This window comes from Myotis lucifugus, unplaced genomic scaffold (genome assembly GCF_000147115.1).
Source record: "Myotis lucifugus unplaced genomic scaffold, Myoluc2.0 scaffold_596, whole genome shotgun sequence".
Lineage (NCBI taxonomy): Eukaryota > Metazoa > Chordata > Mammalia > Chiroptera > Vespertilionidae > Myotis > Myotis lucifugus.
Window position 1 is genome coordinate 271645 of NW_005871644.1, and position 27333 is coordinate 298977.

The 27333-nt window shown below is 45.1% G+C and overlaps 2 protein-coding genes and 1 pseudogene across 3 annotated transcripts in view; 1 reads left to right on the forward strand and 2 right to left on the reverse strand.

Annotated features, from left to right (window-relative positions):
* Positions 1 to 1996: 1996 nt before the first annotated feature.
* On the reverse strand, positions 1997 to 8513 carry TAF11 (TATA-box binding protein associated factor 11). Of its 2 annotated transcripts, XM_006110148.3 has the most exons (5): positions 8337 to 8513; positions 6330 to 6478; positions 3700 to 3787; positions 3279 to 3375; positions 1997 to 2624 (listed from the first exon to the last, which is right to left on the reverse strand). In XM_006110148.3, exons 1-5 carry the CDS (start codon positions 8502 to 8504, stop codon positions 2494 to 2496), a joined length of 633 nt encoding a protein of 210 aa, XP_006110210.2. In that variant the 5' UTR covers positions 8505 to 8513; the 3' UTR covers positions 1997 to 2493. The 2 variants fall into 2 exon arrangements, with proteins under 2 accessions (XP_006110210.2, XP_014302471.2); XM_014446985.2 differs by lacking the exon at positions 3279 to 3375 and having other exon boundaries at positions 8337 to 8498.
* Positions 8514 to 9551: 1038 nt separating this feature from the next.
* The window catches only part of ANKS1A (ankyrin repeat and sterile alpha motif domain containing 1A), a gene marked incomplete at its 3' end in the record, with an annotated part of 148998 nt that continues 131216 nt past the window's right edge, over positions 9552 to 27333 (forward strand). Inside the window, exon 1 of the mRNA XM_006104717.3 lies at positions 9552 to 9848. Within this exon, the coding sequence (XP_006104779.2) occupies positions 9658 to 9848 (191 nt within the window). The remainder of the gene's footprint in view (positions 9849 to 27333) is intronic.
* LOC102439077 overlaps positions 13845 to 27333 on the reverse strand; it is a 39856-nt pseudogene continuing 26367 nt past the window's right edge.

The following is a 27333-nucleotide window of genomic DNA, read 5'->3' on the forward strand; positions in this document are numbered from 1 at the left end:
CTTTCTGGGGCTCTGGTCCATGTGACAAATGGAGTCCTATATCTGACTTCCATTATACAGCAGCTTTGGCTGTTGTATCTTGAAACCGTCCCTCAGGAAATACGGTCGGGGTCATTGTCCCATGGAATTTTAGTAAACATCTTGTGTAACTTCCTGCTTCTCTTCAGTGGAAGGAAGATTTTTTTTCATAATGAAGGAATGTGAACTGGTTATCAGGATAAATGTGAAGGAAAAAATAGTACCAGCTCCTTTGGACTGCTTACGATTTCTGCCTTGGAGCTCGAAGACTCTGAACAAGAAATAATACCTCACGAAATCGTCTGGAGTGATGACAGCACCACTTCCCAGACGCCAGCCACTGCACATCAGCATTTCGGCTGTGAAACATTTACAACTGTCTCATCTGTGACTGTCTACATTTCCTGTTTACATGGATGTACTGGAGATATGCTTTAGTGCACTTGCACTGGTGTAAATCTCTCAGCTGAGCTGCAGGGATGGTTTTCAATCTCAAATTGTTTTCAACTACTGGAATAATGAACCTAGTTTCTTAAGACAAAAGGTGTGGGTTCCATTCTTGTTTTGGCTGCTTTTTGCTGTGTATTTAATCTGACCTTGATTTTGCCATGGGCCTCAACTTTATGTACTTTTTCATGGTTCTAAAAGAAATGGTTCCTGCGTATGGAACATCCAAGGCGCAAACACCACCCCTCACACATCCCATAACTTGACCCACTTACATGAACCTCCCTTTTAGTTCAGGAGGGTGGTGGGAAGGTTGTTTGAGGTATTGCTGTGGTGATACGGGAACTTTCCATTTTAACTTTTACACTAAGGGCTTGTGTTTTTTTCCTCCTTTAATACTTGACTAAACATCTAATATCAGCCAAAACACCATAAAACCATGGAAATAACTGAACATTGCTGCATAAGCTAGTAGGTATTGAGAACTGCAAAAGCTGTGATTTACCATGGTCATTATTAAGTTTCAAGAGATTCTGGTGGATGTACTATCCTCTCACCAATGGCTTCCCCCACCTTCTGCTAGGATAAGAATATTCCTGGTCACCTCTGGGGAGGTGTGGGTAGTAGCTATTGTTGGATGGGGATTATTTTCCCCATCTCTTAAACAGACACAAGGTGAAGCACTCTTAGTCTTCAACTGGGAGGTTTTGCTAAGTGGCCAGACTTGGCATGTGAACTTTCTCCCTTGTTAAGTTCCAGCCTTGTCCAGTATCTTACATTGAAATATAGTTCCTATAACTTAAAAATATTCCTGTTAGAACTGAGAATGTTTGTTTGTTCCCCCAGTCTCCCTTGGTTCTTTAGTTTTTGGTCAAGAGGTAGCTTTTACCACCACTTCTTAGCCCCACTGAAGTGTCTTCTCCATTGGCTAAGGACAAGTTGAACACCATGACTCTAGTAAGATACTAAGTCAGATTTGCCCAACTTTGTGAGTCTTTCCCCACTCAGGGTGCTCCACCGAATGGAAAGCTTCAGAGCAGCTTCAAGCCCTCTTCCCTGTGACACTGAGAGGAAAGAATTCCTGGGGACTGCCAACTAATACCGTAGCCTTATTATTGCTAATCACTGTCACGGAAAGGTCACACCATTCCCCTTCATTTGAGGAAAACAATGAGAATTTATCTGATGAACTGGAATAGTGGTCAGTATTGGGAAACTTTAATGTTGCAATATCTAATCAAACTTGGAGTGTACTGGTTCTGTGAACCACCTGAAAAAAGCAAATTAAACTTATTAAACAGAACTAGTTGTGTTATATCTATTTATAAGAAATCTGAAATATATAGGCTTTTACATTGTTCTTAAGTGCTTTAAGTACTCTTTTTGATACTAAATTTTAATAGCTCTAGTAGAAAGTGAGGGTTCAAATTTTCACAAAAAAACCCCAAGACCAGTTTTACTGACACCAAAAAAAAAGAATGATGAATTCCCCCTATTCCAACCAGTTAGACAGAAAATGAACACGCATACAACAAGTTGGAAAACAGTTTAATGATCACTCACCAAAATCCATCGGAGATTCTTTAATGTTTACAGGGAGAAACTATTCCACTACTCCTGCATCACAACGTTATTCATTTGGAGTAGCACTAAGTCAGAAGTTCCTGGCTGTTTCATCTACTTAAAATCAGAGGTAAGAAAACCTAAGACAGCAACTTCAGGCTCCAGTACGTAACCATCAAAGTTCTCTTGGAAAGGTTTTCTCTCTGAAAGCAGCTCCTGTCCAGGGAAGCCATGCCCATGTGCCTTTCTGCTTCCAACTAGCCAGACAAATGCCGGAAAATGCCCAAAGGTCCCAATATTTAGTCAAGGCATGTATGACACAGGCCACATGCTTTCCTGGTGTGATGAACAGTGTTGAGAAAGACATGGAGACACGGGCAGATCCCGGAGCACCAGTGCACAGCCTGCAATCCCAAGTCTGGACCCAGCACGTCCTCCAGTGCCAGGCCTTTCTCGGCTTCGGTCTTAGAAGAAGATGATTTTCTTGTGCTTCGAGTTGGGTATTTGTCCCTTCGACTTTAACCTCCGAACAGCCTCCCTCATATGTTTGGGTTGTAGTGGTGGCATTTCTCCCCACTTCTCACACACATCCAGTGCTAAAGAGGGGGTAAGGAGACAGTTTTGTGATCACACCAGAGCTTATTCACAATCCTTTTGAGTACTGTAATTCTCATCAACTCTTCTAAGCTTGCTGAGGAAATAAACCAAGGCATTTTCTCTAGAATGTACCATGTTTGCCCTGGCCAGCGTGATTCAGTGGTTAGGGCACTGGGCCTGGCACCAAAGGGTCTCGGGTTTGATTCCTGGTCAAGGGCACATACTGGGGTTGCTAGTGATTAGCAGTGGGCAGCAGCCAAGTTCTTTACTCGATAAGTACGGGAGCAGTTCCAGGGGTCATAACATCAGGGATAACTCCTCACACTGGTCAGCCCCAGTGACAGCTTTTCTTGTATCTTTTGGCAGCAGAAATGAACAAAGTTCATTGGAGAAAAATACAAGGTCTGCTTCTGTCATCCTGGGCTGCGGACAGGAATCAGGAAGGGACATTTCCTAGATGCTTCCTAACTCCCAGTAGGGAAACTCTGAAGGACTAATGGTCATGTTCTGCCGAATACAAAGGCTCCCCCCTTGGTCAACCTCTAGTGTAAGTGGAAACTACTACAGGGGCCTTATTAAGTCCCTCAGTCCCGACGTTCTTGAAAATAAGACCATCACAGGTTCAAGCCATTACTTATACCAACACCACTCACCTTCTTCTACCACTTCCCCGACGAAAACCTTGGAAATACCCGACATAGCAATAACCACATTCTGAGACACGGAGGTGCCAGTGATGGACTGGATCAGCTGGAGAGAAGGACAAAGACTGGTTAAAGTAGTCCAGCCCGGCTTTAGGAACAAGTGCCCACAGAGCTCTGCACTGAGTGTTTACTAAAGGCCGGGTGCTGAAATTGAGACTATTAAAGCAACGATTCTGTTTGTCAAGACCCTATCCCTGGAATACAAAACCGAAACTGGTCAAATTATTGAGGGACATGTTATTTTTATTTTCCCGCCTAAATGACCCCCAACTTGCCTAACATGTCACTTCCAAATGCCAAGGGACATAACTCTGGAGTCCAGTTTGGTTCTTCCAGCTGATGAAAATGAAGTGTGATAGTCCATCCTTACCCTTTTAATGGCCGCCTTAGGGAAAGCTGAACGGCGGTACATTTCATAACGGTTCAGCTGCTCCTCAGAAAAAGAAGAAACCAGGATCCTAGACAAAGATTCAGGTAATTAAGTTAACTTATAAGAAGAATGCTTAAAATATTTATTACACCAATAAAATCAAGTGTCAAATAGAAAATGAATTGTCAAGGGGTTGATAGTATTAGGTTAATGCTCATGAAGAATGAAGATAAAGTATTTCTACTCTTAAGGCACTTGAGAATAAGTGAAACAACTTCCTTTTTTTACTTTATTAAGAACAAAAACTTAAAAAACAATGTTAGGTCACTGTATCATACCATATAAATTGTGTTTTCAGCCTTAGGCTCTCTCCTATAATGCTACCTTACTACACTTCACGTTACTGTAAAAATTTAATATATAAATGTATGTTCAAACCAGTAGTTTTCAACATTAACAGATTAAGGAGGAAAATTTTGTAAAATATATGGAAAAGGGTTAATACTGTATAGCAGTGGTTCTCAACCTGTGGGTCGCGAACAATGAAAATACATCCTGCATATCAGATATTTACATTACGATTCATAACAGTAGCAAAATTACAGTTATAAAGTAGCAACAAAAATAATTTTATGGTTGGGGGTCACAACATGAGGAACTGTATTAAAGGGTCGCGGCATTAGGAAGGTTGAGAACCACTGCTCTATAGGAATGAATTCTTTCACATAAATAAAACAATGGCCATACCAATTTTATTTATTAAATATATATTTTTTATTGATTTCAGAGAGAAAGGGAGAGAGAGACAGAAACATCAATGATGAGAGAGAATCAGTGATCAGCTGCCTCCTGCACGCCCCCTACTGGGGACCAAGCCCGAAACCCGGGCATGTGCCCTGACGTGGTTCATAGGTTAATGCTCAACCACTGAGGAGCCATACCAATTTTAGAAAATGAGCAAAGGACATGAACCGAAACTTTACAAAAGCACCAATGGCCAATAAGTATAGAGGAAAAAAAAATTAACTTTCACTAGTAAAGAAATTAAAATAATAAACAAGATAACATTTTCCATAAACCAGATTGACAAGTATTAAGAATGGTACTAAGGAAAATGGGAAGACAGAAAGTCATACATGCTGATAGAATGTGAAAAGGAACAACCGTTTTGGAGAAGAATTTAGAAATACGTATGAAAATCCTTTGAAAATATTCATACTATTTGAACTAGCAACTACACTTCCTGTTTATTATAGGAATCAAATGGAGAAGTATGTAAAGATGTGCATCATAATGTTGTAAAAAAAAATCCAAAACACAAGAACAGTTGCAGGGATTGGACAAATTATGGTCCATCCACACAATGAATACAATGTAGCCATTAAAAATGATGATTTACAGGCATATTTACTGACATGAAAATATTTAGCAATACATATCAAACATTAAAAAACAAACATGAAGAGGTATATACCCTGGGTAAACTCTAAGTGGTGGGATTATGGGTAACTATTTTTTTTCTACTTTTCTGTATTCTCTGGATTCTTTGCAATGAAACCATACTACTTTTACAATCAGAAAGCAAATGAAGCTATTTCCATTTTGAAGAAAATTATGACCTAGATCAGTGATGGTGAACCTTTTGAGCTCGGCGTGTCAGCATTTTGAAAAACCCTAACTTAACTCTGGTGCCATGTCACATATAGAAATTTTTTGATATTTGCAACCATAGTAAAACAAAGATTTATATATATATATATTTTTTAAATATTTAAATGCCATTTAACAAAGAAAAATCAACCAAAAAAATGAGTTCGCATGTCACCTCTGACACGCGTGTCATAGGTTCGCCATCACGCCCCTACTGGGGATTTGCCCGCAACCAAGGTACATGCCCTTGACCGGAATCGAACCTGGGACCCTTGAGTCTGCAGGCCGACGCTCTATCCACTGAGCCAAACTGGTTCGGCAGATTTATATTTTTGATATTTATTTTATATATTTAAATGCCATTTAACAAAGAAAAATCAACCAAAAAAATGAGTTCGCATGTCACCTCTGACACGCGTGTCATAGGTTCGCCATCACTGACCTAGATATATAGTTATTGACATGCAATGCATCTACCATACTTAATGTAAAAAATGGTTAGAAATGGTATTTATTGATTTTTTACAGAGAGGGATAGAGAGTTAGAAACATCGATGAGAGAGAAACATCGATCAGCTGCCTCCTGCACACTCCCCACTAGGGATGTGCCCGCAACCAAGGTACATGCCCTTGACCGGAATCGAACCCGGGACCCTTGAGTCCGCAGGCCGACGCTCTATCCACTGAGCCAAACTGGTTAGGACTACAAATGGTATTTAACATCTTTGAAAAATTTGTTGTAGATATACATATATGTATAGAAAATATCTTGGAGAATATATATCAAAATATTAATAGTATTTATTTTGGTAGTAAATTGGTATAGTTTTTACTTATTTATATTTCCTATGATATACCAATGTATTAATTACTTTATTTTGAGTTTATAAAAGAAAAAAGTTGAAGGTCAAGAAAAATTTCTTAATTTTGTGTGGTCAAGTTAGAGCCTTGCAATGGGGAAAGATCAGAAAGTAACTTACTGCATCTTTTGAATCTCATCTTCATCCACTTTCTGCTTCTTCTCTTTCTTTTCTTTGGTGTCTATTTTCAGTTTTTTGGCTGCAGGAGTGAGTAATGATGAGTCTTCCCTTTCAACTGCTGTTAAATCTGAGATGTCCTGACTCTTGAGCTGAGGAGGTGAAAGAAACACTTTTATATATTTGGCCTACTTTCCAGACTCGGTAAGGTAAGAAGACATCATTCTCATGACAACACAACAAATCCACTTATTCAATGGTAGGATACACTATCTCCCCGAAAGAAATTTATAGCCCAGCTGTGGAAAGAACACTAGTGAAAAATCCAGTTTTCCAGTTTAGGTTGCTCATGGCTCCCACATTTGTTTACAAGGGCAATACAACGCCAAGGATCATGAAAACCTTTCCCCCTGAGCCCACTCTCCCAACCTCATTCTTAGAGGGGATGTCAGAAAAGTCCTTTCCATCCAGCCAGCTCTTCTGCCTCTAAGCCTATAGATCTCTTTACTTGAGATGATTCCATGTGGAAAGAATATTAAAAAGGAGGCATCTTCTCATCAAAACAGTGTTTCTTTGAGTTTGGAACATTTAAATGAGCTTCTCCCACATGTAGTACTCTTTTCTTCCTATCTTTTAATTCTACAGCATCATGCAAATATTTACTAGGCTGAAAACGTTGTGAAGACAGGTTTGTCTCATCATTTATCTCACCCCACGAAAGCGTTTAGCATAGTTTTATTTATGCTAGATTTTAAAATTATATAGATTTCAGAGAGGAAGAGAGAGAGAGAGAAACATCAATGATGAGAGAGAACCATTGATTGGCTGCCTCCTGCACGCCCCACAGTGAGGATCTAGCCTGCAACCTGGGCATGTGCCCTGACCTGGAATCGAACTGTGACCTGTGACCTCCTCGTTCAGAGGTCGATGCTCAACCACTGAGCCAGGCCAGCTGGGCCAGATTCCTTCTTAAAAGTTTCACAACATTGTTCTTTTTCTAAAAGTCCTTACTTTCTATATTTTAATAAAACCTGATGCTCTGAAAGGCTGTTTCTGTCTAATCCAGTGGTTCTCAACCTTCCTAATGCCGCGACCCTTTAATACAGTTCCTCATGTTGTGATGACCCCCAACCATAAAATTATTTTTGTTGCTACTTCATAACTGTAATTTTGCTACTGTTATGAATCGTAATGTAAATATCTGGTATGCAGGATGTATCTTTCATTGTTACAAACTGAACATAATTAAAGCATAGTGATTAATCACAAAAACAATATGTAAGTATATATGTGTTTTCCGATGGTCTTAGGCGACCCCCAAAGGGGTCGCGACCCACAGGTTGAGAACCGCTGGCTAATCTAATGTCCTTCCACGATCTCTTTAAACGCCATACTTACAGCTCTAAGAGCCTACGGTTCTCTCTCTAGAAGGGGAACCCAGAGAACCCCGAGCTTCTGGTCCCCTGGCTGACGCTCGGCTAGCGAGCACTGCGGCGCTTCGGCCTCGCACAACTGATGGGTCTGGTGTGTTTATGCGACAGAGAGACCCTGGACATAAGGTGAGTAAAGCGGTCACGCCCCTCAGCCTCCCTTTAACGGCCCTGCTGCCTAGAATAACAACGTTATGCTCAGCAACAGCGGTGAGAACCACAGGGCAGTGGAAGGGATTCTAGGCGTCCTGGGTTCTCGCTCTTGCCTGTCTCAGGGAGACATCGGATCCCAACTTCCTCACCAGGAAAACCAAGACGCTATTAAAATCCCCTCAGAAGGAGTGTTAATAGTCAAGGGCCGGGATTAAAAATATGAACCCCGTGATTGGGTCTCCCGGACCGGACCAGCCCTACAGTGCGGCCTCCGCCCACCCCGACCCGCCTCCGCGACTGCAGATCGGAGGGACCCTGTGCGTCCCAATGGTCCCGGCCTGGGCGGGGGATGGGGAGCCACAGGCAGGCGGTGGCGCAGCCAGAGCACCATCTCGGGGTCTTCTCGGCCCCGCCAACGTCTCCCTACCTCGCCTTCCTCTGTCGCGGCTTCTTTCAAATCCCCGTCTCCGTCCGCGTCCGCTTCCTCCGGGTGTCCGTCCGCGTCGGTGGCCCCAGGGCCCGCGGCCGCCTCGTCGGACACCTCTGTCTCCCCGCCTTTTTCCGCGGGCGACTCGCAGGCGCCATCCATCGCCATCCATCGCAGCCGAATGCGGGTCGCGGAACCGCCACACACCCCCACACCGGAAGTTGGCAGCTCACTTCGGGTCGTCGCGCCGCGATGACGTCACCCGGCCGGCTCCTCCGCGGTCATTCGGCGGCGACGTGCGGGCTCCGCGGGGCTCCGCGGGCTCCGCGGGCTCCGCTTTAAGCGTGGCGGTGGGAGCGAGCACGGGTTTCAGCTGGTGGGCTTTCCATCCCGGGAAAGCCGCCGGTTAAAGGGGAGCTGCACGGCTTACCGGAGGCCTCCCTCTCCCTGCCGCCTCTCACGCCCCCACGGGGTTTGTCCAGCCCATTTGTCCACTCCACGCCATTGAGTGCCCGCTTCGAGCCGGGAGCAGTGCTGGTGCCAGAAACAAACATAGTTTATGCCCAAGTACATGACTTCTCCAATCGCGGGCACCCACGGTCGGGGGCGGTTCCCCACACCTGACTTTCCCGGCAGCTTGGTTAATTCCATCAAGAGTAAGAGGAAAACACCTGCGGGAGGGAGGTTCTTTTATTTTGAATTTCACTTGAGGCGCCATTCCAGGGAGTGGGAGCATGAAGTGGGGATACTTCCATTTTCGAACTTTCCTCCGTCGTTGAGGTACTGAGGGGCGTTTTGCTCGCCCCTGTGCACTGGGCCCACCCCCCGCTGCTTAATGTCCGCGCACGGACGCGTGGACCGGGAATGCGGGTGCGCGTTACCACAGCTCCCTCTTTGTTTCTACGGCCCGCATGACCGTATTCACGGCCTGGGCTCCCAAACCTTCGGGAAGGGCGCGCTTCGGAGGCGGACACAGGTGGGCCCGCGGCCCCTCCACCGGTACCGCGGGCGACCGCACGGCGCCCTCCTCTCGCCCCCGGAGGCCCCACCGGCCACTGCGGGCCCACGTGGCGCACACGGCCACCTGCGCCGCCCGCAGCCCCGCCCCGCTAGGTGGGCGCTGGGCGGGCGCGGCGCGCCGTGACGCGTGACGCCGGATCCCGGAAGTGACGCGCTGGTGGAGGGGGGGAAGGCGGGGGGAGGGGGGTGGTGTCCCCGGCCGGTTTTGGGGGGGTGCGTTGCCCGGAGACGGAAAGTTTGGGAGCCAGAGCCGGCTCGGCTGCGGCCCCGGGAGGGGGTCCAGGGGGCGGTGGCCCTGGGGATGGGGAAGGAGCAGGAGCTGCTGGAGGCGGCCCGCACCGGGCACCTCCCGGCCGTGGAGAAGCTGCTGTCCGGGAAGCGGCTCTCCTCCGGCTTCGGGGGCGGCGGCGGCGGCAGCGGCGGCGGCTCCGGTGGCGGCGGCGGCGGCGGCGGCCTCGGGTCCTCGAGCCATCCCCTCTCCAGCCTGCTCAGGTGGGTACCCGGCGCCGCGCAGCCGCCTGGGGACTAGTCTCCTGGGTCCCTAGAGAGATCGAGGCTCCCGAGACCCCGGCCGGGTGGGTTTTCGGGGTGCCCCGAGGCGAGGGCAGACGGCCATCGGGATCAGGGACGCTGGTGCGGGTCCGAGAGGCGCCGGGCTCTCCAGGTCTGGTCTCCTGACCTGGCTACGAAGAATGGTGGGAGTGCCCAGGTGCAGCCTCTGCCGCATGGCACAGCCTGACTTCACCCTCGCTCGCTCTAGGGTGCCAGCGGTCGTATGCAACAAGCCACTTTAGAGCAAAATACATATATATATATACCTGGTATTTTAAAAATCTCCCCCTCCTCCTGCAGAAACTGCCCATCCTTGCAGAAGCTCGCGGCGCCCCTGGAGGAAATTCTCTTGCTTCCCTTCTTTTGGGAACTTGGAATCTCCCACCGGGCTCCGCAGGACCTGGCTTTTGTTGTTTACATTAAAATTGTCTCTGGACTTAACACCTTTAGGGTGTTCTTTGAGCCCTTCTTGTGCTTGAAGCTCAGACTCGAGTTCTTGCAGTGGACCTCATTGGATTAGTCAGCCTGTTAAGTGGCAGATGCAGGATTCATTAGGGAGCTTATTCGTCAAGAAATAAAACTTCAGAAAAGACTTGCTTAGGGAACGGAGGGGTGCTCTCAGCTTCTCCACGGTCTGTTAAAATAAACACTTGAACCTGAGCTGTAAGGATTGAGAAGGAAAGATCTCTTTGCATGGCTTGGAGGGAGGGATTGTCAGCGTGAGTAAAATGTGTTGGCTCAGCAGCACTTTCATAGCCTGTTTTCTTTTCCTTCCTTGTTCTTTTGAGGTTTTTAAGAAGTGGAAGTTCATTTAGAAACGGCGTGGTTTGCTTTTGTTCCCCTTTAGTTTATGTAACGTCAATTTGGGTGAGCTTGGACCAAGGAAGCCCGAGGCTCTAATAAATTGTTAGGCACTAAGCACCGCACCGAGTGGGAACCCCGCTCTAATATAGAAAGATTTTTTAAAGTAATATAAGAGAAGAACTCTCCTTAGGCGTTGTTTTGGGGGTTAAGACATCAGGACGTGCAATTTCTCCAGCCCCTGGAAAAATGCTGCCACACAATTGGTATTCAGGGTTTGTTGAGTAAGAGTATTAGAGGACAATACATTTCTAAATAAACTGATGGTGATACCGTAATTGTTAGTAGTTCAGAGAAATGAGATGGATATCCGGGTTTCCTGGAGAAGGGGGACTTCAGCTGGCTTTGAAGGAAGTAAGGGTCTGGGTAGGCGAAGTGGAGTGTGCCAGGTGGGCACACCTGGAGGGGAGGCGCGGAGTGGGAAAGGAACCTTACGTGGTGTGAGTGGGACCCAGAAGAACTTCCTGCTGGAGCCTTGAGTGGTAATGATGAACGGATGGATGGATACATTTCCATCTTGCGGAGTGATTTCGTCTTCTCATGTTTATATGCCCAGTCCCTCGATCACAGGTGTTGAAAAATGTACTTCAAATGAGCGGATTGGGTTTTGAATCTTCCCTGGATTGCTTTGATATTTCTGCACTTCTTGAAGTCTGAGAGATGAGAAAGACTCTACAAGTTCTGAGGTGCCTGTTTCTAATGAGTGGAATGATGTAGCATTTGGAGGTTTGCCAGAGATACCGTAACCCCCAGTACATCCTGCTGAAGTGAGAGACTTTCACATCTCTCCTGCCTTCAAGCACAGGTCACGTCACTCTTGGTGCTCTCACTCAGAGACTGTTGAAATTTTGCTGAGGAGTTAGCTGCCATGTAGTTAAGCAAGACTAGGAAGTCTTTGATGAGCACAGTGTTTTTACTTTGGGCCTCCTGCTAACAGAATATGTCCAGTTTGTCGTAAAGTGTGCATGGTGGTGTCTCCATTCCCTGCGTAGGAGAGCTGATTCCTGACTTGCTCCTGTGGCTGTTGGAGAGATGGTAGATAGCCTAGGAGCCAGCGTCTCCTCCCTGTGACCCCTGGGGGCAGGGGGGATCTGCAGGCACTTGTTCCACTGGGTGTGTCATTAATTAGAGGTGACTGGTTCAATCTAGCCAGAGACTTGTAAGCAAACGAGACCGTGTGTTTAAATAATCCCTAGGTCAGCATGTCCTGCCTTTGGAGATTTGGGAATAGGATAGGGTGGGTCCCCCTGCCCACCACCACCCACCTCAGGGACCCTGGGTGTTTAACTAGAGCAGTGGAATCGTAGTTTCAGACTTGGCCTTTGCATTAGCTTCCCTGCCCTGCCCCCACCGGTACTGCCAACTACAGGCGACGTTTGTCCAGCTGTTTGAGTGACCAAGTAAAGCGGGCAGGAGTAGGAGCTTACAGATGCAGTGCATATAAATGTTCCAAACCACACGTGTGCTTGTCTTTTCATTTATCGATCTGTCCCTCTAGTCCTCTGTGTGTGACCCTCCCCCTCATTCCACAAAAGCTTTGTGCTTATTCTTAAGCTACACAGTGCCCCTCCCCTTTTCTCTTCCACTGCTAGGGCTTAGGTCTTAGCTTCGCAAAGCTGTCCCTAATGACCCCAGTGCACACTGATCTCTCAGGCTTCCACTTTGGAACCCATCATCTGTACTGTAACAGTAGTTGTCGACGAATACTTTGCTTGCCCAGCTTCCACAGTTTATTGGTTTGGCCTGTCAGTATAATGCTTACATGTAGTAACCCTCACCATTGAGAACGTACCTGAGAGTCAGAAAGTCAGCAAAGAAGACTTCTAGAGTAAAAAAAAAAAAAGTTGTTATTAACTGCCTGCCCTTCCGCCCGTCCCTTATTTACCTCGTACATTCAGGGGCAGCGGAGTACTGTGCTGAGGCCACTTGTCTGGAGTCAGGCCGCCTGGGTTCATGTTACTACCGCCACTGACGATACAGATTACTCAACCACTCTGAACCTTAATATCTGCACATAAAATGGGGATAATATTATCTGCCTTATAGGACTGTCTTAGGTAATATGTGTAAGAAACCCCAATTTCTGGCACATTGTAAGTACTGCTAGCCATTCTCAGTTCAGTTCAGCACATACAAGCTTGCCATGCTGCACCTGCTGTGTGTGAAGTATCATGCCAGACATTTTAAATGGTGTTATTTCTCGCTTGGGTGTCTTTTCCAAACTATGGCAGATAAGAAACAGGAAATAAGGGAACGGACCTGCTCAGGCAGGCACATTAATGCCACTCACTTACCAAATGTTTACCCTTCATCTGCTTTGTGCCAGGCCGATTGCTAGACACACTGCTAAGTTTTAGCTCAGACCTGGCATGTAGTAGGTACTCTATCAAAATTAGTCCCACCCACGCCTTTCCCCCCCAGCAGCCTTGCCTTTCTCTCTCCTAAGCTCCAAGGGCCCTTCTGCTGCCTCTGTAACTTGTTTCCTGAGCCTACACAGTCCAGCTGGCTCACCGCTACCTCCCTAACTTTCTAAATAAACTTTCTCACACTTTGGAAAAAAAAATTAGTCCGTCTCCCAATACATGGTCTTACAGTGTTTATGGTAGTATGTTATGTCTGTATGATTGACAAAATTAGAAACAGAAAAAGCAATTAAAATCTAGGATCTTGCTCCCCCCCCACCCCCCCCTTAATTTAAGACTATTAACATAGAGGTATATAGCCCTATACACCAGGTGAGGCCCCAAGTATCACCAAACTATAGCTTAGTGCTATAATTCCTGTTTATTATGACTCTTAGCCATTAAATAAAGATTAAATTATGTTCACTATAGCTTGCTAATGAAAGTAGGAAAAATATTTTGGTTTTCTATCCAAAATGATTCAGATGTAATTTTTGTGACTTAAAAGGACAAGAAGTAGATTACCTAGAAAGCGTAGCTGTCCAAAATATCTAGTGCTACAGACGTTCTGGAGAGCATGGATTTTACCTTACATAGTGGCTCACGTCCTGATGGTTGAACAGACGCATGCCTCAGTCTGTGGCTCGGACAGGCACTGTGTTCAACTTTTTTTTCACAAATTGTATTTTCTGTTTGTCACCCGTAAGTCTGAGTTAAGCAGATTCTTGGACTGGGGCGCATGTCCGTCCGCTCGTTCACCTTTAGCACCTGTCTCATCCCCAGTAGGTTTCCCAGAGCTGCGACCTTCTCCGTGAAGCTCCGTGAGTTTCCCCAGTTCAAACTTGGGCTTCTTCAGCGTTTGACTTTCTGCCAAAGACTTCTCGGAGCGGATAACTAGGTTGGCCAGCCTTTTCCATGTCTTTCCCAGTGCGATCTGGAGTCATTTTATTGACTTCGTTCAAGTCATTTGTCAGCTCTCTCGGGTCATTTCCATCATTTCCATCATCTTCCGGGTTTGGCAGACCTGTTGATAAGCATCAGAGGTCTTCTGAATCTGATTGTTTTAATTTTAATTTTTAGTAAAACCAGCACAGAACAGATGAAGCAAATAACCATCCATAGTCTTGATACCGACATGAGCTCAGTCATGGTCTGCCATGTATTGACCATGGAGCACATTTTGTCATGGGTAAGATCCAGGCCATGGAAATTAGGCAGTTTTTGCCCTGAGTGTCCTCAGTAATAAGCTTGAATTATCTAAACGCAACTTCATTCTGCAGGTCAGTGAGGCTCATTTAAAAAATGAGACCCCTGAGACCATCAGGTGCAATTCTGGTTCCTCGAATTCTCGTGACGAACGTTTTCCACCATTTCGTATATTGAGCATAGCGGGAGCTTGCACGTCATGCCAGTCTTTCTCAGAGAATGGGTCAGACACTCTTCCTGGCTGGCACTCGATCTTGATGGCCGCCTCGGTGCTGCTCACAGAGCCAGAAAGGCGGAAGTGCAGCTCGCCAAACTTCTTTTAACTCAGGTATTTTTTAGCCCTGGGCCATAGCAGGCACTCAGATTCCCACGTGACGAGAGTTTATAGTTAGGGAAGCTACTGATTTCCAGGAAAGCAGCTTCTGTATGAGAATTCACTAAGATTTGGGTTAAAGATGAATTCTGTCAACTAAAGGGCAGACAGATCTGAGAAAAGGAAACGTTAAGAAAAACTACCACATATTAACTTAAAACTATCTGTTGAATTGTGAGCTTCATACTGATGTGTGTGAAAGTGAATGCATGTGAATGATGTGAACTAACACGACTCCTGAGGGCTCAGAAGCACAGAAATGAAGGCAAAGGTGCAATCAAGGAGGAGACTGGTCATGGTCCAGTGGTTCTCAACCTTCTGGCCCTTTAAATACAGTTCCTCATGTTGTGACCCAACCATAAAATTATTTTCGTTGCTACTTCGTAACTGTAATGTTGCTATTGTTATGAATCGTAATGTGAATATCTGATATGCAGGATGGTCTGAGGCGACCCCTGTGAAAGGGTCGTTCGACCGCCAAAGGGGTCTCGACCCACAGGTTGAGAACCGCTGGTTTTAGACAAATCCTACACTTGGTTTCTCAAGCATGAGAAGAGTGAGAAAAGGACAAGCCAGGGAAAGCTGCTGGAGAAATATAAACACTTATAGACATTTATTTACATTTACATTCATTGTAGCGGTAAGTGTGGCTATAAAACTTGTTTTTACTCTACCATTTGGGGTGGGGGGAAGGACAGGGAAGACTATCTAAAAACAGCCGGAGTTTCCCAAAGATGGAAAGGTTCTTTTTTTTTATTTTTTTTATTGATTTTTTACAGAGAGGAAGGGAGAGGGACAGAGAGTTAGAAGCATTGATGAGAGAGAAACATCGATCAGCTGCCTCCTGCACACCTTCCACTGGAGATGTGCCCACAACCAAGGTACATGCCCTTGACCGGAATCGAACCTGGGACCTTTTAGTCCGCAGGCCGATGCTCTATCCACTGAGCCAAACCGATTAGGGCTGGAAAGGTTCTGAAATAAGAAATGAAGAATGAAAAGTTTTGAAAAAATGGACTCCATTTTAGGAACAATAACAGGTTCTCTCAAACGTCAGAAGATATGACAAATTATTCATTGTTTTTAAAGAAAGATCCCTGACATTTATTTAAGGAATTTAGACTTAGAAGATAAAAGAGCAGTTAGCATAACCACTCTATGGAATGGGTCTTTCATCCACCCCCAGAAGGCATCTGTAGCCCGTTCCTTCGCCCTCCCACTCCCATGGGGCAGCTTTCCTGAGAATGTGCCTGTTTGGGGCAAAGGATTTGAATGTCCCTGGGAAGAGAGCAGCCGGGACCCTGTGGGGACTGTAGAGTGGGAGGTGCTGGCAGCAGGATCTCAGGGACTTGTCTGATGTAAGTTCCTGGTTTTCTGAGAGAACGAAAAAATAAAGTCAAAGCCACGCACAGCTCCCCGTTAGGATAGCAGTTTTCAGGATCTCCCACGAAACCTCCTTAACTCACTGCAGTGGCTTTTGGAGAGCTTTTTAAAATACGTCTCTTAAGTATGATTTCATGGGGATGGCAGCCTGTCCTTTACTTGGGAATTGCTGTGCGTTTTTGCTTTCTCTAGAGCAGAATGCAGTTTCCTTGTTAAAAACACACACACCACAAAACAAAGCGAGATAGCCTTTGTTAACGTAAAAAAAACCATTGAAACCTGTAAAGAATTTTTGTGAGTTTATTTGAGCCAAACTGTCGACATATGCCGGGAAGCAGAACCTCAACGAACTGAGATAGTGCTCCGGAGAATGGTGGGGTTACATCTGCATTTATACATTGCAATCAAAGGAGGAACATAGGTGGGTTACATGAAATTCATTGGTGACAGATTAAGGAGGAGGAATAAGCAAAGCAGGGAAACCCCTGGGATTGGATAAAAAGTAAAATGATGGACACACACTTAGGTGGGTGCAGGAACAATTAACATGATAATGAAGGAATTTATGGTACCTGTCCTGGGACCCAGCACATTTGGTTGTGCCCCAGGGGCTCCAGATAAAGGGAAGTCACAAGTTACCCAGACATTTCAAGGGTATGTTATCATAGATGCAAAAAGACAGATAGGCTCAGTTAAGGTAAAGGTTGACCTTTTCAGGGAAGATTCTGGCCTAGGACGTCACTGCCCACCATAACTGCTTTTAGTTAAAGTTTAATTTCAGACCATCCTTTGTGGTGACTTTAGGTCTCCGAGTTTGCAAGACTGCCACGCAGGCCTCCCCTGAGCTTGTCAGGTCAGCATGTGGCCCCTTTCGTCCACACCTTCCTGGATGTGTGGTCGTTTTACATCTAAAAATCTAGAAAGCGCCTCATCTAAACTGAGGTCTCCCTTTTTCTGTGTTCTATGGAAGTTCAGTTTTTACTGTCTTGGTTACAAAAATGAGACAGGAAGCAGTGAAGCAGCCTTGTGGTCTGAAGAATGTGATTTGTATCCAGTCAGCGCCAGCCTGGTCACTGTCCTGGAGGTTATGGCCCCGGTGAAAGTTGCGTCCTTGGCCAGGAAAATCCCTGCAGGAGGATTTCCCCTCTTACCCCCCTTGTTCACCCCAAACAGCTGTGAATTTCGGGTTGCAAAGAGGAAGTCAAGGCTATTTCTGCCTTAGTCTTCAGCAGGGAAAGTAAATTACTGGGTTTTATAGTCCAGAGACACCAAGGAAACCCCAAAAGTAGATAGCGGAGCGTTTGCTCTTGGACACGCCAGGCTCTCCCGTGGGCAGGAACGTGGTTTTTCTGGAGAAAATGTTCCCACACTGACTTCCAAAAGATTACTGGGAGATTTTCTGTGGCACAGAAAATTATATCGTTACATTCATAGGGCATCCTCAAATAACTTTGGTGTGGTTAGAGTTAATGGTAGTAATGCTACAAATTATATGGTAAGGCTTCATATTTATCCTTTCTCAGTAATTTGTAGATCAAGTTTGTTTAGTTTACAAATCAAAAAAGTTTTTAAAATAAAAGTCAGTTGTCTCTGCTTTACTTGTGATGTTATTACCACCATTAAGAACTGCCCCTGCCTGGCCACAGTTGCTCAGTGGTTGAGCATCGATCTATGAACCAGGAGGTGATGGTTCGATTCCTGGTCAGGGCGCATGCCCAGGTTGCGGGCTCGATCCCCAGTTTGGGGCCTGCAGAGACAGCCGATCAATGATTCTCTCATCGTTGATGTTTTTATCTCTCTCTTCCTCTCCATTCCTCTCTGAAATCAATAAAAAATATTTAAAAAAATAAAGAACTGCCCTGGCTTGCTAGCTTACTTAGTAGCATAGCCCCTAAGGGCCAGGTTCTATCCCAACTCTGCCTGTGACTTAGGCAAGTTAGATAACCCCTCTGAGCATGTGTGTCTTCATTTGAATAAGGGTCTGGGACAGTGTCTACCTCGTGAAGCAGCATCACATGAGCTAAATGTATATGACAGTGTTTGCCACCAGTGATGATTCTAGAATGATAATCCTGTGTGTTAAGAACATCGTTTTTATTGATGATGCAATTTTACAATTGATTATTGATAGCAGGGGCACCCAGCCTTTTCAGATACGAGTTCCATTTTGAAAAGCCTAAAAATGGTCATGGTGGCAAAGTTACAAACTGATACAAGTCCACAATTTCTTGTCCAAAACCTTGGGGTGTAGGATCCAGAATCTTTGGGTTTTGGGAGGGTAATACTGAGCCCAGCACTGGAGCATATTTCTGCTGTGAGATCTGTAAATACAGTAGATGGAGTAAGTATGAAGCAGCTCCATGTTGGTTTAGGTCATGTTCTGGACCTAAACGAGTTTGCCACTAAGCTTTTGAAAATGCTTTTTGGATTTCTGAATTGTAGATAAAGGAATCCAGACCTCTGCCTTTATTATAGAAAAATTGCTAGACTCATAAAAACACAAAGAAGAAAATAAAATCATCTATAATTCCACTACCTAAAGAAATTAACTGTTGGAATTTGGGTGTACACACTTTGGTCTTTTTTCTATGCGAACTTTTTTTCTTTTTTTAAAGAGAAACAAATGACATTGTTGTGTACATACTTTGTCTCTGATTTTCACTTCCTATATTGTGAACACTTTCCCATTTTCTGTTCTCCTCAACCTCATTTGAAACGGGTGAGTGGTATTCCACCGTGTGCATGAACTGGAACTCATCGGACCCTCCCCGGCCACCAGACAGCAGTTTGTGTTTAGTTTTTTGCTATTGGAACAGCACTGTGTGTACAACCTTGTGGGTGGTTTTTGTGCACACTCATGCTGGTAACACTTCATATACTCAGTAGGATAGTAGGTGTAATTTGAGCATTCAACCATTGCAATTCAACATGTGCAGCTGAATTCAAGGACTCTTGTAATAATTCTAAGGCCCCTTCCATCTCCCCGGCCCTTTTGATTGGAAAGTAATGTACTAATCTATGGCTGTTAAATGCTACTTATATTTAGAAAGTTACCTTTGTGCAGACACAGGATTTTTTGTTGTTAATCCTCACCCGAGGACATTTTTTTTCCATCTCTTTTTTCAGAGAGAATGTGGAAGGGAGGGAGAGAAGGTAGATGGGGGCGCAGGGGGTGGGGGGAGTGAGACAGAAACCAGGGCCAGGGATTGAACCTGCAACCCAGGTATGTGCCCTTGACTGGCAATGGAACCTGAGACCCTTTCGTGTGTGGGCCAACACTCTAACCACTGAGCAATACCAGCCAGGGCCAGACACAGGATTTTTAATGGTCAAGTTGAGGCCTCTTGGGTCCCTCTTCAGAGGCAAAATGTTGAAAAAAGGGCCATTGTCATACAAACGCATGGAGCAATATGCTCCAAGCAGAATGGGACAAAACCCAGTTTCTTTCATAGTTCTAGTTTTATTATGGGAAATTTCAAGCATACAGAAGCCAAGAGAATAAAATAATGCATCCTCGCATACCTTATGCGCCCATAAAACAATTAACGGCTTATGACCAATTCTGTTTCTTTTTTTCAGCACCCCTCTTACCTCAGTTATTTTGAAGAAAATCCTATATATCTTATTATTTAAGGATATATCTTTGAAAGATAAGGACACTTTAAAAGTTATTCCCCACATCATTATCACACCTAGAAAATGGCAGTTCTTTAAAATTATCCAACGTTTAGTCAGTCAAGGTTCATGTTTTCCATATTGTCTAAAATACTTTACTTTTAGTTTGTTCAAATCTGTGTCCAGACAAGGCCCACACATTCCATTCACTCGATGTGGCTCTTAAGTCTCTTTATATCTGTGCCTTTCATCTCGGTCATTTTTTCTTTCCAGTCTATTTGTTGACGACAAAGGCCATTTGCCCCACTTCCCACAGGCTGGGTTTTGCTGACTGTCTCTGCGGTACCCTTCAGCAGGTTCATCTGTCCCCAGCGCTTCCTGTAAGATAGAAATCAGATCTGGAGACTTGGTCGGACTCAGGTTGAGATTTTTTTGGCGGGATTTCTTCCTTCAGAATAGTCTTTTTTGTGATGTTGGCGGCCATCACCGCCTAGATCCAAGATTTAACCAGGAGTTTGCAAAATGGTGAAATTTTGATTTCTGTTTCACCTTCTTCCCTTGTTGACTGGAATACTTTTTAGAAAGAAACTTTGTAGAGAAACCTCCTGTTATGAATGACTTGGTTATCCTGAGGTACAGTCTGTGCAGGAAACATGAATTCAGTGCTTGATTCTTTCCCTTACTTACCAGTTTTCAGATCAGATTGGCTTTTCAGTAGTCCTCAGAGGTGTCTAATGAGTTTTTTTTGGTAAATATTATGAACTCATTTATTTAAATATATCTGTGGTTCTGTAATAACCTTTTCAAAATGTGCTCTGAGACATTTAGACTTTGTCAATTTTACTTTCCCATGAAAACAGTTGAATTGGTTTGTAATGAAGTGATGTTGTGTGTTTTTGTGTATTTCAGTTGAGTGGTCTTTTACTCAGAGGTCCAGTTCATGCTTGTTCAGCTGGCCATTTACAATCAAATGTTCTAATCTTCGAGAGAGAAGTTCAGCTGGCTTCTAATCACTCTCTCTCTCTCTCTCTCTCTCTCTCTCTAAGTTTCCTGCTGATCATAGATGACCCTATAGGTGAGAAATCTTTAAAAAGATGCTCTAGGGACTTGTAGACAAATATCTTTCGGTTGTAATTATGGGAGATCCACTTGGAGTGGTGTTTTCCCACCAACTGTATAGGGCGACTCTATATAAGAATCTAGATATGTCTGACTGAGTGTCACTTAGATTATTCAGTCTCATTTGTTACTCTGAATATGTATCATGGTGTCACACTTTTTACATAACATTGAAGAGTCAGTTGAACTGTCCTTCATTAAGTCTACTGGGCACATTTTTCTGTCTCCTTGTTGAGTTCTGATTTATTGCATTTGACACCTATGTATTTTTTTACTTGGTTCGGAGCTCAGCCATATATGAAAGCATTTTGGGGGGATTATATTTTATTGATTGGTTTTGTATTTGGGAAACTGGGTCCGGGTCCTTCTGCCTTGGCTCAGGTTCCCCCATTGACTCACCCTCCCAATGCTACATCTAGAGTCAGTTTAAATGTGATAAAAGCAGCGTGGACCCGCCCATTTGTTTCCCTTGTTGACAGTTGTTGGGCAGTCAGGGTTCTCCTGCAGCGAGGCCTCGGCCTCTGTGAGGCTTTGCCAGCATCCAGCTCCATCACTGACTGAGTGCACAGCCCTTGCATGTTGGGCTCTTAGAGTCTTCAAAGAGCATTGTCATCAGTGCAGATGAAAATAAAAGTAATAGAAGAAATACATATATTGAACTTCATTTATTGAGAAAGGAAGATGTATCTTAAACACGCCCCCTTCGTAGTGCCAAGGAGCCAGTCAGCACTGTTGAGCTGGGGGTGGAGAGGGGTGGTGGGGGGTGGCGCATGATTCTTGCAAGGCGGAGGCTGTGGCTGTACCTCTCTGTGCGGGTCGGTTCTCTGTCGCGGCTGCACACGGTACTCGTCCCTGGCAGTGGTGCTAGAACAGCATGAGGTATGCAGACCAGTCAGGTCTTCACTGTGATTGGAACAGCAGCCCCAAATGACTGTCCCACTAGTAATAGCATGAAGAGTCAGCATTGATCGAGCACTCCTGATAGTGGGTTAGTAGCATTCCTTTTTACATCTCAAGGCATTAGTAAGTGTTGTCCTTACTAGTATTAAGAAAATCAAAATTTTATAATCATCCATCCTTTTGTGCATTTTGTGACTTGCAGCTTTTAATGTGTACACTCAGGTTTCCTAATTGTAATTCTCTTCAGTTGCAGCAAAAGCTTAAAATCTCAGAGGGATTGTAATTTCTCTCAGGAATATTTATTTTTAAAAGTTGGAGACTCTCAATTCTTACCTGTGAAAGGGTAGGAAAGCGGTGCTGTTCCCTGAGGCATCGGGTATTTAGAAAACGGGCTAGTTTATTGGGAGGTGGCGCGTGATTTAACCCCAGGAACGGCCTTAAGGGGCTCCTGCCCACACACAGCCCTGCTGCCCGTGGGACCCAGCTGTCGCCTTGCTCTCCTTTCACCGGAGTCACATCCAGTGCGATTTTCCTTCTCGTTCCTTTAAACACAGTCCTTTTCTCAAGTTATTTTTCGTTTTAAATACGATCAAGACCTACTTATAAGGAGCCTGGTGGCCAGAAAACATTCCAGAACGTCAACTCAGGGCTGTTCCCCTGAATCACTGGAAGATTCCTAGACTTTCTGGTGTTTGCTTTTAAGTCTTCTGCTCCTTTGCTGGCCTGGAGGGGAGCCCTAGTCCTTGTTCATAGCTTTTGGTGTCCTGTTCCCCATCGTTCTCCGACCCGGCCTGAGGAAGTGGGCACATTGACTCTTGTCCTAGTTGGATCCAGCTGCCTTACTCTTGCTGCTTCAGGTTGCCCGACAACCTTGATAAAACTTCAAGGCAAAGCCCCACCCAGATTGCAGTATTTGAGGTGCTTGCTTCACAGGTTAATTCACAACCGCTCAGTGCTACAGGCTGGCCTGCCTTTAGGTGGGTGTGTACCTGTGTGTTTGGGAGGGAGAGGGGGCGGTGTTTCGCTTTTTGGGCACCTAATGCTTTGCTCTCTCTGTGGCGAGAACTTTACATCTCTAGTTCCTCATTTACCTTTGCTGCCTGCTGACAATTGTTATTATTCCCATTTTACCAGTGCCTTTCCCAGGGGAGCGAAGGGTTGGGGAGAGGTTAACGTGACCTGCTCGGGGCCGCACGGAGGGTGCAGAGGGAGGAGTCTCTCACTCCACCGCACTGGCCGCCTGGAAGGCTCGGTCTCTTTGGATGAGATTCAAGCCAGCATTTATTACATGCTTAGGTAATATTTTACAGAGGGTTTGATTAGGGAATTATTTATTTTAATTCAACAGTTGCTTTTTGTTCTAAGCACTTTACAAATATTAACTCCTTTTAGCCCCATAGCAGCTTTGGGAAAGGCACTAGTGTCACTCCCATTTTACTGATGATGAGGAAACTGAGGCACAGAGAGGTCAGGCAGCTTGCCCAAAGTTTTGAATCCAGGCAGCCTGGCTCTGGAGTCCATGCTCCTAGTTTTTATGCAAATGGGGATTCTTCCTTTTATCCAAGAAGAGCACAAAATCCCTTCAGCAACACTTTGACTACATAAAGTGAGAGGCTTATTTTTAAAGGAATCATAGGAATTTCCCTGGAATATAGGAAAGTTGGGTGAGGGGAATGTCTTTAAACTTATGCCAAATAATATATTAGTTTAGAGAATATAGAGCAATGCCATGCAGCTCATGAAGAGGAGAAGTACCCCTTTTGTCTTTTCAAAATTTCCTTCTAGAAAATTCTCACCTTCCTCTCAATTCAGGACATCCCCCCTTCCCCCAAGTGTCAAGTTCAAAGTGATAAGATTTGTTTGGGACACATGACCGCCAGATGTACTACCCAAGCCAAAATGTGTGCAAGGGAAGCAAAGCTAAGCAGTTGGCAGGAGGCCAGAGGTGTGTGTATTTGAAGTTATTTCTAACAATTGCTACCAACTCTGCTTACAGCTCTCGTCCCTCCTCCCTCCCTCAGTAGTGAGTGGTGTATGATCGCATTTCACATTCCTAAACAGCAGTTTGTCCACAAAATGATTTTCAGAGAGTCCTGCCTGCTTCAAATGGTGGTCCAAAGCGGCTTGAAGCCTGGGGTTGTGGGACAGGGATGTCGCTTTCCCTGACCCTGGGGGCTTTAGTCCCCGCAACCCAGTGGTGTGGGGATTAGTGCCATTTTACCAACGAGATGAAAAGAGGTGAAGTGACTTGCTCAGGACTGAGGTTTTGCATTTGCAAGGCGTGTAGAGGCCATTTCATATGGAGAGCGGCTGCCAGAGCTGCATCCCCGGGTGGGAGTAGTTTTTCTAGCTGTGAGCCGTGAAAACACCTCTGGGTCCTGTGTGCTTAGCAATAATAGAATAGCTCTATTACTTTTACCTGCAAATGAAAATACCTCAGATGCTGGAATTGGCAGCGATTCCAGATTTGTTACTTTTTAAGCGATTGCTATCTCCATAATTATATGTTGAAGACCTAGCTGGAGAATCATTTTCTCGCTCATCACTTCCCAACAGCCCTTTTGCCGTAGTTACCAGACCCAGGGCGGACTTTCAAAAAGGTTCGTAAGTAAACGATTCAAGACTTAGTGCTTTACTGTAAAGTTCAACAGTTTTTCTTTTTAAAGAAAGAGTGTATAAGAAACAATGATTCCTGTAGTTTTCCCTATTATGTTCTGTTGACCCAAACAAGAAAATTGTCTTTTTTAATATCTCTCTTTTTTTTTCACCCATCATGACCTGTTAGACTCATTGTCTTTAGTTATCATCGCTTCTGTTACCTCTCTAATATTTAACTTTTGTCAATTACATCTTCCATTTACAAGGAGAAATAAGGACAGTGGCAGCCCAGGTATGGTTTAGCCTCTCATTCACTTGGCAGATGTTTTTGATACTTATTTATATTAATTCTTTTGAGTGAGTGCTCACACGCATTTCAGAAGATCTGTGTCTGCTGCGAGGAGCCGTGTAACTGTAAGCTCTGTGTAATGCTGCTAGTGCTGATGAAATGATCTTTAGAAGCTAAACCCAAGGTTTATTTTGTCGGGGGAGGTCTCTTTGGAATCTATAAAACTGGCTGCTTATAAGTTCTGTGTTTTTTGTCTTAAGATTGGGTCTTTACTGTCAGCTAATTGTGGGGCTTAGTTGTCATCCTAATAAAACAGTTTGCCCACAAGCCTCAAGCTGTGAGTTCGGACCACAGCCTAGGTCTTTGAAAAAATGTGACTCTTATGTCACAGCCTATTAACCACCATCAGTGCCACGTTTTCTCAGACGCTTTCTATTGCTGATCTGTTTTCTGGCTTTTCTCTTGGTGATGACATGTCAGGTCATTGGAGTCGTCCTGGGACGGATCAGGTGCAGGCTTCCTCCTCACCGGGTGCTGGGACTTGTGGAGTGTTGACACCTAAGGCCTAACCCCTCTTTTTTATTGTTGTTTGTGTTTATGTTCGTTTACTCTCATTGCCCACTTAGTATTTGGACTGAGAACTTAGGATGGGCCTGGGTTCCTGTGGGCATCGGGTCTGAGTGGAACAAAATCTGAATATTGTTTCTCCCTCCTTCGTTGATTTTGGTTTTAGCCTTTTATTTGATGTGTAGACACCGGGATGAAATCTCTGAGTTTAAAAAAAACAGAAACCTTAAGTTCTTCTTGTCATAGACTTTTAGCTTGGCCGCGGTCTGGGATTGGGGAAGATGCCATCCTAACAACGGTGGCTCCAGCTAACTGAAGGGAGACTGTGAAACAAAGGGGTTAAGAGCTGGGGCCCGCCCTGGCCGGGCAGCTCAGGTGGTGAGAGCATCATCCTGATATGTCAAGGTTGTGGGTTCAATCCCTGGTCAGGGCACATGCAAGAAGCAACTGATGACTGCATAAATCCAATGTGGTTGGGGAAGAACACAGAGTCTCAGTTTTATCCTCTCGCCTCTCACACTTGAACTCCGGAGTGAAGAGGGCCTGGGTGAGACGAGAAATGTGTGCAGGAAACTTCTCCAGGAACCTTCCTCTTCCAGAGCGCAGGCTGCCTCTGGGCAAGGGGTCGAGAGCGCCATTCCTGCCGGTGTTGATCTTAGGGATGCTTTTACTTCTCTGGCACCTGCTTCCCCGTCCGTCCGTAAAAAAGGCCGTGTTTGTAGCGCTTCCTGACGGGTCTTGAGCAAGGGGCATCAGCACCTCTGAGGCAGCTGCGAGCCAGGCTGGGGAAGGAGCCCCTGCGCACTGACTCCACTGAACCAGGAGCTGCTGGAGGCCGGGCACACCTTGTCCAGAGGGCCGGGCAGGAGAGGGGTGTCTGTCCCCTCCTCTGTGTGTGTCAGCGGGCCATTGCCTTTCAGCCTCGCAGCTTTCATAGCAAATACGGTTAGTGCCTAATTACTGTATGCTGAGTATGCCGCTGTAGGCGATGCTTACATACAGCATTTGCCAATTCCCCGATGATAACGTGCCCTATCAACTCCTCAGAGAAATGGTTGATTCCAGGACTGGGACAGGGGAAATTTAAAAAAGACAGGAAATGTCAAAAAAAAAAAAACCACAGAAACCAACCCAAAAGAGCTCTCAGTGGCCAAAGCTGAAACAATTTGAACAGCAATATAGATAACATTGGATTATTGAACAAAGAATAAAATAAACATCCCTGAGTTAATGACAAATGACTCACCAAATAAATAAGTGGGGGAGAAGAGATAGCTCTTCCTTTCAGATGAATTCCAGTTAATAAATGTAGAAGGAATGAGGGGCTAGAAAATTGCCATTAGCTTTCCACAGTTATAATAGCCAAAGGCAAGATTTATCAATGAAGGCCAAAATTAGTAGGTGAAAGTTTCAGGAGAAACAGAATAGTTGCCAGAAATGATCGTCCCTAAAATGTTTATTAATTATTATGGTGGCTTCAACTCACGTCTCCACATTCTTCAAAACTCTTCTCTCCAGGAGATGGAGTTCACTTCTCCCCGTGAGTGTGGGCTGACTCAGAGGCTGGCTTGCTAATAGTAGGAGATGGAAAGGGAACAGCAGCAACTGTACAGTGGGAGGCCCTGGTGACACCTCTTTCACCGAGTGGTCTCGGTTCACATCACCAGTGACAGGTGATGTTGATATAATCTCTAAGAACATCATGTTCTTCCCCACAGTCCATCACCTCAGTGCAATCATGAGAAAACACACAAACTCAGAGTGAAGGCCATTCTGCAAGGTCCCTGATTCGTATTCTTTAAAAGTGATAGGGTCAGGAAGGACAAGGACAGACTGAGAAACTATCACTGATGGGAGACTAAGGAATTATGACTAAGTGTAATGTGCAGTCTTGCAACAGAACAAGGACATGAGTAAAATATTAAGGAAATCCAGCCCTGGCCAGGTGGCTCAGCTGGTAGGGCTTCGTCCCATGCCCCGAAAGGTTGCCAGTTTGATTCCTCGTAAGGGGTGTGCAGGAAGCAGCCCATCGATGTTTTGCTCTCACATTGATGTTTCTCTTTCTCTCCCCCCTCCCTTCCTCTCTCGCTAAAAAATCATTAATAATAATAA

Coding starts and splice junctions, on each gene's coding strand:
- TAF11 (XM_006110148.3), bottom strand. CDS start 8,504: ATGGCGATGGATGGCGCCTGCGAGTCGCCCGCGGAAAAAGGCGGGGAG. Junction 3,788..6,329: donor GATGAGATTCAAAAGATGCA/GTAAGTTACTTT, acceptor ATCTTTGTCTAG/GATCCTGGTTTCTTCTTTTT. Junction 3,376..3,699: donor CTAAGGCGGCCATTAAAAGG/GTAAGGATGGAC, acceptor CCTTCTCTCCAG/CTGATCCAGTCCATCACTGG.